Here is a 13,419-nt window from a genome sequence, read left to right on the forward strand (position 1 = left end):
AGCGTTTGTCAAAAAATACAGAAGAAGAATAAAAGAGGTGCATAATACCAAATTTCATTACGATTTGTTAAGCTGTTTTTTATGCAAGACATTATTTATGGAATTATGATCTATTGGCATAACATTTGTTGCTTTAGGCATTAAAATCATCAATGAATGAAGTATAAAAAAAAATTGTCATTTTATAGTAACTTATTCTTTCAAGCTTTCTCCCTATCAAAGATTATCACGATTGCTTGAATGGTTATGATGCCAACAGGCAACAAATGTATATAAATATATTCATAATAGCCCACAGGAACATTATGTTTAATTGAGATAAAGCAATCTACTTTTTTAGGATTTCTTCTCATCAAAGATTACGTACATTCCAAATAATAAAAATTATATACGTACTTATCTTATTCCACGAAAACAATGTTTAACTGAGATAATGTAAAATCATATCAGCAGTTAACTGTTTACTGCTGGGGGGAAAGGTATTGTTAGCAATGGAGTTTGACAGCCCCATTGCTAGCAATATGCCTTATTAGGTCGACCTCGACATGGTTCCCCCTGGAAACCATCGTGATCAATTCTTGTTGAATTCGTCACGATGGGCAAACTAACCTACTTCATCCTCAGCTATCATTCTTCACTGGTGCCCCGCCGGTGAATACCGATAGCGCGGGAGAGGCTACCATTCCATTATCATACATAAAAAAAAACTGTTCACTGTTAAACATAGGCCAGCACTACAAAGAAAGTTTTACCAACGCTTGGCAGGCGGATTGGCAACCGCAGTTAGGTTTTCGTGACGTTTCAAAAGGGCGCTGCTGCCCATCTCTTGATCATTAAGTTTTTTTAGTAGCTTCTTAAGATATTCACGGGAAAGGAAGAGATGGCTCGTTCTATGCTAGGACCACACTGCAAATGTTATATTCGTACTTATATTATCCCACGAGAGCATAATGTTTAGATAAGGTAAACTAGCTTAAGATATTTTTCTCTTTGGTAATTTCTAGATATTTTATGCCAATTTGTTTTCTGTGATGGGTTGAATTGTTAGAGCGTAGAGAGTTAACGAACAAACAAACTTACTTTCATTTTCAGGTATATCTTTGTGTTTTAAAGATTACATTGCGACAAATAACACAGTGAGTAATTGTTAGTTATTAAAACACAGCAGTGGCGATACGTAATGTGTAATTAACTATTAGTTTATAATCAACGTAATCGAGAAAAATACATGGACATGCTCTCTAAATGTTTAAAGACAATGTTACTTTGTACTATTATAGTTCCATGCAGGTAATTTGCAAGTTTTATTTATGCCACAAAAGTATATCTTTCGTGGTATAAATAATAATTGAATTTGTTTCAAATTTTCAAAAAAATATTTGTTTGTATACTTATTTTTTTGCTTGCCTCATGGTTGACTGGTAAAGAACGCCATTAGGTATTAGGACCGCTGTATGTACATTTATTTACATACATAATTGTGCATTGAAGTCTAAATAAATAAATATACATTTACTTTAATTTTTTTTTATAACATTCTCTTGTTATAGTTTTTTTTTTCAATTAAACCGACTTCAAACTATACATAACTAGTATGAATCAATTAAGGCGAATAAATCTTTTTGAATTAGTGAAGAACTTACGAGTATGTAATAAACAATTTTATGGACTGTCTGGATTTTTAAGTCAATATATGATTGATTATTTCTTAAGCTAGAACAAGAATAAATAAAATAGATAGAAACTTGAGATCGTTGCCGGTATTCATTAAGTATTATGTTCAAATAAAAGAAAGTGTGTTTTATTAAAAGTAGAAGTATTAAAGTAGTCAATTTCATTCTTATAGTTTATAGATTTTGATATATTAAAACAACAAAATAACATTATTATTTAACATAACCGTGTGGTCCCGGTATAGAATAGGCCACCCCTTCCTATCCCGTGGGTGTCGTAAGATGCGACTAAGGGAGGGTGAGGGATGGTTGGGTATATTATTAGCAATGGGATTCTCAGTCTCCATTATTTATAATCCCTTTCCCCCCGGTTTGAAGGGTGGGATATGGCAGTGAATTTACCGGGTACAGAGGAATAACACCTGAATCCTCAGGAATGGCAACGCATGGGGGGTGTCATAGGCAAAACAATATACTCAGTACGCTCATATCTATAGGCGACGGTTACTATTTTCCATTACGTGGCCCGTCAGCTTGTTTGCCATTTTAAGTAGCATAAAAAATAACTAAGTCCAAGCTAATTAATAAAGTGATCTAAATATGTTTCGATCAAGAATTGAATCCAAAAAATTATTCTGGAGTAAGGTTTCTGTCATTTGCGCCATGGGGGCCATCAAATCCATATAAAAATATTATCCAACCAAGAAAAAAATATCTTATCATTATACTTTTTAATCTACTAATTATATTTATAATTATACACTGTAATTATTCACACCATTGACCTATGAATATGATCATAATTTAATAAAATTTCATATTAAAACTCAAGTATTATAATTTTATGGTAAGTGTGATTATAATGTAGTGTGGAGTTATAAAATATGTAATATCGATATCTATGACCTAAACTGAGGGCCTACCATGAAATGTTTTCCGAAATTTCGGAGCCAAACGAAACAGAAATTCGATGTTAAAATTACATAATACATGCAGTTTGGAAATATTAAAAATGTTAAAATATTGTTCCTTTGGACTTTTATGATAGGATGTATGACGAACGAAATGTTAAACTCCATTTATTAGTCCAATTTTGGTATAAACAAAACACGAAATTGAGTCCGAAATTTCGGAATTTCATTTCATGGTAGACCCGCTGGTAGCCGGGGCCAGTCGTATTTATTAAAATGTCAAGATTTAATTCAGTCCTATATGGAATACCGATATTATAAGCATCCACAAAATACGTTACAATTTGAAATTGTTATCATCATCATCATTTCAGCAATTACCTGTCCAATGCTGAACATAGGATAGACCGCCATAAGGAACCATCCTGAACCACCTGCATCCATTTGAAGTCATTATTCCATCTCACATCCGCCACTGCGGGTTGCCTTACATTGTGTTTGCCTGTACGGAATCGTCACTCAAGAACCATTCTTTCCCAATGTCAGTTCTTCGAGCTATGTGCAGCCCATTGTCACTTTAGCTTGCTTATCCTTTGGACTATATTGGTGACCACGGTTCTTCTGCGGATATCCTTGTTTCGGATTTTGCCACGCAAGGAAACTCCAAGCATAGCTTTCTCTATTCATCGCTAAGTAATTTGCCAAGTGAAGTTGCATACAGGCAACGCTTTTTCTATAGATTGCTAAGTAATTTGCTAAGTAAAGTTGCATACGGGCAACCCTGTAGGACTATGTTTTCGTTCCATAGGTCATCATTGGCATTACGCACTGGTTAAACGCTTTCATTTTCAAACTTTGAGATATTTTGGATGAGAAGATGTGATATAGTTTTCGGAACGTTGCTCAGTCGAATTGAATTCGTCGATTGACCTTTCGGCCGAAGTTGGACTTCTCCGACTATACTTAGTTATTCCATACTCGTCGACAATTTCGAGCGTAGTATTTTCAATCATAACTGATATAGGTATGACATGGATGTTAGACAAGCTTTTAGTCTTTTTCATGTTCATATTAAGATCTACCTATTGAGAAGCACTATTAAAGTTATTAGGTATAGTATTCAAGTCCTCCGGGGATTCTGCCGTGATAACTGTATCATCGGCAAATCGAAGGTGAGTGATGTATTCGCCATTGACGTTCATACTATATCTTTTGCAGCTGTATGTATAGTTTCGGGGATATAATGTTACCCTGTCTTACATTTTTCTGTACTAGGATAGGTTTCGTACTCTGGTTTTGTACTCGGATAGACATCGTAGTGTTACTGTTCATACACTTTAACACTTTGATATTTGTACCAATATACCAATACCGCTGAAGGGACTGTAGTACCGCCCATGTCTAAATCGAATCAAAGGCTGTCTCATACAAACGCCAGACATAGTGGAAGATTATACTCTTCGGTTATCTGAACGTTCGTTACTTTCCATCGACTGTTCAGTTGTTTGTTGGTAGCCGATTCTGGAGATTCTTTGTAGTCCTTGCTCCACCTTATCATGACCGCTACCTTGGTTAGGAATAGCAGTATCACCGGAGGCTGGGGACCGTTTTTGCTTTGAAATTAGTATATTACAACAAAAAATGTTTTTTTAAGTATTAATCAACCGTGTGATCCCAGCAGCATAGAATGGGGCACCCTTTCTTTTCTCATGGGTATCGTGAATGGGGACTAAAGGAACTTAATAATCGAGGGAGAGGCGTTCTTCTTAAAACATCACCAAAGTCTAACCGCCTGCCAAGCGTGGCAACTACTGAACCCCCCCCCCCTCCCGCCCTATGTTCAGCAGTGAACAGTTAACGGCTGACCTGATGATGTGAAATATTGTTTGCTTGTGTTTTACGTAATTGAAGGAAATTTGGTATACGGATAGGTTAAATCCTATTATAGAACACACTATATCCTGTTTATGTACATAAAGCTGTATTCTTATTAAATCTATATATATTCCTTTTTTACCCACTTTCATAATTTATTTCATTCTTGACTCTTCTCTCTGACAGTAGGTAAGTATATATTTTATTTTTATAATAATGGGGTAATACACAGGCTAACATCTGTAATTGCTTTTTTCTTTTGCCACTCTTTCATGCTCATAATGAGCATTATAGGAGAAATAAAAATACTTTTAAATATAGTTCACAATATTTTATTTGTCGAAACACATTCAGTAGGTATTTTACAGATTTATTTACTGAATCAACAGACCGCATTGCTGTTAGGAACTTAATAATGCTGCCATTACTTCAAGTCTTTCATTTCATTTTAAAATATATTTAATTTCGATTAGTAATAGTTGATCAAAAGTAATGTCGATGGGAAAAGTGATAAGTAAATAAATGTATCTATCTTCATATACTACCTGTGTATTATCTAATACAAACGTGTAAGTGTACGATACACCTATCGTACTGTACATACACGTTATATTAGAACTAAAAAAGTTAGACAATGCGTCGATAATATATTTAATATAAAACAAACTCCTCAAGTAATATAGTTAAATTGTGTGCGAAAGCATTTTTTTGAAGTTTCAGTCAATTTAAATAAATTATTAAAAATTCACTGGATCATAATTTATTTTAATTTAGCTGTTGGATTTTTAATTCATAATCCAGCTGATGATTATTCAACTATTAATTTTATTAATTTTTTTTAGTTATGAGTATTTAGAAATGCGAGAGTCTGCTATTGTTTGCCGTGTAAATTTATATACAATTAAGAAAAACGGGTAAATAATAAAATTCATGATGACTCTTTTTATCTGATCACAATATCGGAAAGAATAATAGAATAATGGCCAGTAAAACGCCACACAAAAATAATATCAATAACTTTAAAAACTGTGTCAAAACATAGATAACAACTTCATATTTATTTATATAACTATTTAAACCTTATTACACAGTATAATTGTATGTACATTTATTGATTTGACACCGGGTGGTGTTCTCTACTAGTTAATCTTTAGGCAAATAGAAATAGGTAGACGGTGCATTAATGAATTGAGAAAACATAAAGTAATACTTAACATATTCATATATTATAAACAAATAATTAGATTTATATAAATGTACATAAAATATGTAATATAAATAAATTGTATATATGTATGTATTATATAATAAATAAATAAATACAAAAAATATCACTATATCAAATAATTTATTGTACTAGAAGAGTGAAGAAAACAATCTATGACTCAAACATAATAACCATCAAAGTTAAGTTTAAAGAAAAAGTGAGAAACGAAGACAAAGAATTTTATAAATCGGCCTTTTTTTAAGAAGTAGGAACGCAATTTATCTTTAAAAGCCAGTAATATATGGTAAAAATGGCGCGGAGAATATTGATGATGCGGATATAGCTTCCTTTCAAATAGACGTCAAAGAGGGGTTACATTGAATTTCCGGTGGATTCTTTCGACAATTGCGACCTCGATCTTTGTAACATACAAACGTTTGTATTCATGAGTATGACTGTTTGTAATGATTTGGGTTCTTTTTATGTATTTATTTTGCATAGATAATACAATATGTAACTACTATTAGGTATAAACTAAATATGTTTAACAGTAGTATCCACTGTATAAGCTGTACTTAGTTTAGCAGTTCATGACATATATCCAGTAAATATTCACGTTATATATTTACATTACATTACATTAAATATTATAAATTAATTAATATGATATATACATATTATTATTAAAAATAGTATAAAACAAAATCATTATCTGAATTTGTGTTTTACCGTTTACTTCTTTTTGATAACACAACGAATTTTTTAATAGGTGTTACTGTTATTTTTATAGATTTGTGTGTATATTAATTTACATCTATGCGACACCGGAAGGCTTGCTAATAAACTTATATATTTTAAAGTTAGTGAACTCATATATATATCAGCTGACACTTTTCTACTTAGCGAGTCTAATGAAGGCAACCTATATTGGACGCCAGAATGCGTAAACTTCTTATGATTATTAGTATATGCTGATTTAAACACAATTAAAAATCTTCAATAATTATATTTAAAAATAGGCTATAAAACTGCAGATCGAAAGTTCCTTGCAGCAATGGGTATGTCAATCATGTCATTTCCATATTAGAAACGTAGATTACATTAAAAAGATATCGTCATAAAATAGAATCTCAAATAAATACAACAACAATCACTTCATTTAAACAATGTTTTTAAAACGTAATAAAATATCATTGTCTTGTAGTGTCGTTTATTAATTACTAGTTACTAAGACATATCACACATAGGTGAAATTTGTCATGATGACAATTTTGTTATACATATACGTGTAAAGTAAGGAAAGGAGGAGGTAAGTAAAACATATTAGCGGAATAACGCTCGAAGATTTGTTCATGATTTTAAATGCATCATTGTCTCAAATTATTATTATTTATTCATAAGTATTTCTGCGCGCTCATATCTGACTTGATAGGAGTGTGAAAACTGTCATAATGACAAATGTCACCTGTGTATACTAGCTTTAGGTATTAAATAATAATCTTTGGAAATATTACCCTTGCCAAATACTGACGCCATTTGATTATTAACTGACATTTGATATCGTGGCTTGTAGTAAGATTAAGGAACCCTTAATCTTAGGACATGTAATATTTAATTTCGTTGTCACACTTCAAATGGAGTCCACTAGTTATAGTTTATTTATTTTTAATTTCTTAAGCTAAACATTTTGGTAACTAATTTGGTAATTTTAACAAAAAATAAGTTTCTTAAATAAATAAAATACAGTTTTTTGAACCACATAGAATATACTAGATAACTAAGTAAAGACTATGTTCACAACATTTTGAAAGTATTAATTACTTACACAATTTTTTACATTATGAAGGTGAAATTTTTTTAAGAGTAAAATATTTTTTACTACTTTATTTTATTTAAATAAAAAGAGGGCTATTTTTTTTTAATTATAGCACGATATCGTATTTATTGATATAAACATTAACTAAAAAGGTTACATCACAAGAATTAAAAAATATGTTGCCAGTTAAACTGTAAATTTAATTATAACTGTATTTAAACTAAAACAGTTTGATTTAAGGGTAATTGTTAATCTACTGTTATATTTAGAACATCCAAGCGTTTGTTTTCAAACCTACATGTTGTCAAAGGGGTTTTCAAGCCAATACAATCAACATAATCCTTGTAATGTAACAGTAGTTCAAATAGGTACACCCCGGACCTCAGTCCTGGACCTGATTATTTAGCTATACATAAACTTCACCTTTATAGCGTAAAAAAGTGTATTTAGGTCTAGGTATTTATCTAGATTTTAACAATAGTAAAAATTGCACAATTTCCTCATCTCTAAAGTTCTATCCAAAAGGCTTTCGAAATACCATCTTTCTTTAAGATTTCTACACGAATTCGTATTGAAAATAAAGAGAGACTTGTTTTATTTGATAATAGTTAATATACGTAGACATTTGACTTCATGGCACACTACATTATGTTTTGAGATTTGTCAAATAATAAGTTGCATTAAATTTTAGATATTAATTCTACCTATTATTATCTATCTATTAAGTTATCATCATAACAGTCAAGTAATTTTGTAAATTATAGCTAAATAATATAATATATTTGTGAATATTGTAAGAGACGCTGCTGCCCATTTCTTGACCAACATAATGGTCAAGAGATGGGCAGTAATGTCTCTTTTAAAACATCATTAAAGTCTAACTGTGGTTGCAGACCAGCCTTCCAGTGTGGCAACTACTGGCAAAGTCCGTCTTATGGGGAGGCTTTTTGGTCAGCAGTGAACCGTTAACGGCTGGTAGGATGATGATGAACATAAGTTTTTTTTTATATACAACTTAGAATGGCAAACAAGTTGACGGCCCACCTGATGGAAAGTGGTAACCGTCGCATATAGACATGAGCAGTACCATGGACATAACAGAGTATACTGTTTCGCCCATGATACTCCTCATGCGTTGCCATTCCTGAGGACTCAGGTGTTATTCCTCTGTACCCAGTAAATTCATGCCATATCCCACCCTTCAAACTGAAACTGAATGGGACAGAGTTACCCAAGCAATCGACTTTTGTACAAAGTCTTCCTCTGGTGAATATAGTATATTTATAATAAATTAAAAACCTACAAGTTCTTCGTGACTCATACCTGTAAGATAAATAGCTAATGTCTGAAATCATTTCTAAACCTTTCTCAATAATATACTTTGGTATTTTAAATACAATATTGGGACTTAATGCGATGAAAAATTTTTGTAGATTAATAGTATATACATAGGTATGTCTTTGTATGGCTTCTTTATTGAAAGTTTAAAATTAACTATTACGTAGGTATTGTCTATCTGGCGTAAAAATGTAATGGAATACTGTTAAATCAGGTACAAGGTTTGATGTAATAATAAAAAAAAAAACTAATTCTATAAAATTCATCAAAAATAATGTAGTGTACATGACCAGTCATTGGTATACTTATATGTTGATAAATAAGATTTCTTAATTCAAAAAACATACATTAATCTATTATAATATTGCACATTATAGCTTTGTAAGCGAAATGGACGTATCTAAAGAGTGACTCTCGGTTACTGATAATGTTAACAAAAAAAAAAACTATTCGACTAGCATCATAATACTTCGATGATGAATAATTATAATAAATAATTTAATTAAAAGAGGTCATAATGTCACGAATTATGTAAAATCTCGTTTCATACTTAATTAATATTGACGGTCGCCCCGTACATTTTATTTTACAGGCCAAGAGACGAATATTCTATTTTAAAAGTAAAGCACTAATGATTAAGGATATTATATCGTCAAGGTACAATAATTTGTTCTGATGAAATGATTATTACAAGAGAGTACCAATTAATTTTTATTAGTTAATTTACGCTCCCGGTACAAAAGGAAAAGCGTTATAAATTCGAACTATGTATCCGTGTAGGATGGTACTTAGCTATGTTTGATGAAAGCCTTTTTTAAGGCTTTTTTTTATTTAATCTACAATTTGAGTAGATTTTAATTTACTTAATGAATAAAATTTAATTTAAATCAATTTATATTACTGTATTTCACAATTGAAATAATACCAAGGTTGATATTTAATTCAGTAATAAATAAGTGATACTTATCACGAATATCGTATTTGTAAATAAAATAAAAATATAACTTTTTAAATTACGCACCTTAATATTTAGTCGGTGTATTATTACATATATAGATAAATATATACTATAATTGTAATATTGGTAATATATATATATATATATATATATACTTCAAAAGTAATACTAACACAGAATTAGCACCACTGTAATAAGAAATTCTAATAAGAATTTTATAATTCGCTGTCTTTATAATATAACGTTACGTGATAAAGTATGATAAATTATTATTAAAATTATTATACAATTGGTACTCTCTTGCAAATACTTGTTTTTATATTACCATTATAAAATCATAAAAGTAGGTGTTTTTAAAAGTCGTTCATTACTACCACATTTAGTCTGTGAATCAGTATGTACAGTACATGCATGAAATTATTTGGCAAATAAGTGCCACAAGCGTCATCTACTGGAATAAAGTCTATAGTTTTAAAATAGAATCTCGTGAAGTAACACTAGATCACAGTCTATGTAAATAATATATTAATAGATAAACATTTACCTAAATATGTTTACAGGAAACTATTACCGTCAATACGACGAAGAGATTAAAATGCTACAATTATTTTTTTAGTTCTACTAGAATACGATTGATTGAACAAAATTTATTCAACAATAATAAATGTTACATATGTAAAAAGGTAAAGTAGATTTAGTTAAATCTGTACCGCATTTAAAACCAATTCCATTAAATATTTGTCTGGAATAAAATATTAATGGTTTTGATTCAATTTATATATTCCATTAAAAATCTACTTCATAATTGACGCTTCATTTTATACTAATTTATATTTTGATAGATAAATAAATTATAAAATTGATAGAAGCGTAAGAATATTATTCTTGTAGTCGTTAGTTGTTTAAAAGCATTCTCATATTTTTATTAATATTAAATTTATAAAAATTAAATATATCTAACTCCTACTAGCTAATACTAGTTCCAGGAGACATATTTGATTTACAATTTTACATTAAAAAAATATTTAAATAAATTTTAGTCAGTCAATCGTAGCAAAAGTTTTTATATTATTCACTAGCTAATACAAAGTATCACCTAATAGTAGAAATGTACAAGTAACAGCTATTAACTTATTTAAGACATACAGTCACGTGTGGTACTGAACTAGTCGATCGATTTGGACGGCTTCACTCTGTCCAGCTTCTCGGCCCTTTCCGTGCTGTTTTGACTGCTCCTATGGAATGAATGAATGAAAACTGTTGTTCCTCTCAAACAAAGATACAATTAATGAAATATTAGTTAATTCTAAAGTATATATAAATAGAGTAGAAAACTTTTATTTGCTATAAAACAATTTCACATGAGAAGTGCAAAATAATAATTACAAAAAAAAAATTACCAAAGAGTTCCTATCTCAGCATTAAGCCACATAACTTACTGTTAGTAGCGGCATGGATGAAAAAAATATGATTTAATTCATTCGTATTAATTGTCGTCTCTTATAATATATAATACATATTGTTGCTAAATTGTTCAATAAATTTCCACGCGGGATTTATTGCACAAATGCGGGAATTCCGCAGATCTCTTAGATATCCGGAATGCGCTAATGTAGAATGCGGGATTACAAACCCTAATTTGAATTAATTAAATGCAGCTTACCAGTTGAAACTTAATCGTCACAACATATGGCACAGCCTGGCTTTATGCTTCGTCTTGCTCTGCTCGTCGGCCACCGCTGTCGTGTGACTGTTGCTGTCTGAGTTCACCACGGTCGGCTTCTTCACTATCGCCTTCTCTCTCTCGGCGTCGCGTTGCGTGCTTGTTGCCGCGTAGAGAGATCTGCAGCAGGCTTTGTTTTACTCGAGTTTTATAACTGCTGAGGCCAAAGTTGAATGGGAACATTAAGATTGTAGGTGTAATCTATTGTGACTGCCTAGACTAGAAAGAATCCATCGATAGAATCAATATCAGTAGCGTGTCTATCAGATAGAATGAGATGGCGAACTGCGCTGTCTTGTTCTTTCTAATGTGATCGTTGACTGAAGCGATTTTATTGATAGATTTATTTGTACCTTGTTTAGAAAGGTTTTGTGGTGACAGAGTAAGAATATAACATGGCACCACATTCTTTTATGTCCAGGATGTCGCAAGGGACGACGAAGGGTACAACAAATATGCACATGTAAAAGGACAAAATTGCGAAAATAAAATTGCAATTAAACAGTACTGCAAGCAGAGAGTGATAATAATAGGCTATTAGCTTGTCTCATGGGGAAAGATTTGTGCTCAGTTTGGGGCATTAAAAAGTTGTTCAGTAAGTTGTTGGTAAGACAGGCCTACTATGTCTTAAATAATATTATTATCAAATCTACTGTGATTTTTAGCGCTGTTAAATTGGAATAGAGATAGATCGTATTGCTTAGTTAATCTTAAATGTATATAATTATATTTTAGGATATATATTAGTTATGTGTTCAAGTTAAATAAGATTATTGAAATTAATTTGTTTAATGACGACTTTTAATTCAAAAGGTTTTAGGAAGTGAAAATAAGTAATTTATTTAGGTGATAGTTTTAGTTCTTAGTGATTGTTAGTCGATTGTAAAATAATTACCTAGTAAGTTTGTTTCTTGTAGGCCTCGACGCGAAGTTCCCGCTCTTCCCTCTCCTCAGTGAAGAGAATGTAGTTTTTATTGGTTTCACCACCGTCATACTACTGCTTTCTGGGATCGGCTTCGAGCAATTTAGAGTTGTCACGGTAAGTTCTACATCTTTGATTGGTTCGTTGGATGCTGGAAGATAAAGAAGGTTATATATATGTATTTTATTAGTCGAGAAATCTCTGTCTTCAAGTGATTTAAGATTTTACTGAATAAAAAAGCAATTCAAATCAGGACAAAATTAATATGGGAACTACATGGAAGTAATTTTCGGCGAAATGGAGTTATCTACTTCTAAATAAACGAGAATTAGAGATGTCACGTGACATAAAAATACAGGTGAATTGAGAATCTTTAAAGTTGCCTTAAATGACACTTTTCCCAATAAAATATTACAGTTGTATAAGAATTCCTCACCGGTGAACTCCTCAATGGGTTTGTCAATGGTGTCATGGTCTATCCATGTGAGACCCATTTCCACCTTCTCCGCTAGGTCCTGCCAACGCTGCCTGTTCTCCATTGTGCCTGTATACAGCGGTTGTATCCATGGAAACGTGTCGGAGAGCACTTTATATAACGGAAGACATATCATGTCAATAAAACCAACTTGCATTTGAGGCAGTTCATCTTTCTTTTCTCTGAAAAAGATTTTAACATATTCAGAATAATTAGACATATTTATTATATTTTTAAATTATTAAGCGAATTACTAAAATGTAGGAAATTAAAAAACAGCGTTGGAGATTGTGAATGCCTGATATAGTAGGAAAACGTTTATGACCATCTCCCCTCTTCTTCTATATACTTCTACTGTTATCCGTATCCATTGGTAAAACATTTATAGTCAAAGAGTTAGCTTTTCATTTTGGAACCAAAATTCATGAGTACTATGAGCAGTTTCAAAAAGTTTCAAGACATACTTGTACGATAACATCACCAGGTATCAGCACCAGAAAATCTACCTTTTTATTTAAAAA

General features: G+C 31.3%; 1 protein-coding gene across 1 annotated transcript in view; it reads right to left on the reverse strand.

The window, feature by feature from the left end:
• Positions 1 to 4,775: 4,775 nt before the first annotated feature.
• LOC113514188 (cGMP-specific 3',5'-cyclic phosphodiesterase) overlaps positions 4,776 to 13,419 on the reverse strand; it is a 147,180-nt gene continuing 138,536 nt past the window's right edge. The window contains exons 17-20 of the mRNA XM_052896917.1: positions 12,860 to 13,080; positions 12,397 to 12,574; positions 11,442 to 11,621; positions 4,776 to 11,013 (exon numbers count right to left, since the gene is read on the reverse strand). Coding sequence (XP_052752877.1) covers positions 11,459 to 11,621; positions 12,397 to 12,574; positions 12,860 to 13,080 — 562 coding nt within the window. The 3' untranslated portion in view covers positions 4,776 to 11,013; positions 11,442 to 11,458. The remainder of the gene's footprint in view (positions 11,014 to 11,441; positions 11,622 to 12,396; positions 12,575 to 12,859; positions 13,081 to 13,419) is intronic.

This window comes from Galleria mellonella, unplaced genomic scaffold (genome assembly GCF_026898425.1).
Source record: "Galleria mellonella isolate WM207_F2 unplaced genomic scaffold, CSIRO_AGI_GalMel_v1 utg35, whole genome shotgun sequence".
Classification (NCBI taxonomy): Eukaryota; Metazoa; Arthropoda; class Insecta; order Lepidoptera; family Pyralidae; genus Galleria; species Galleria mellonella.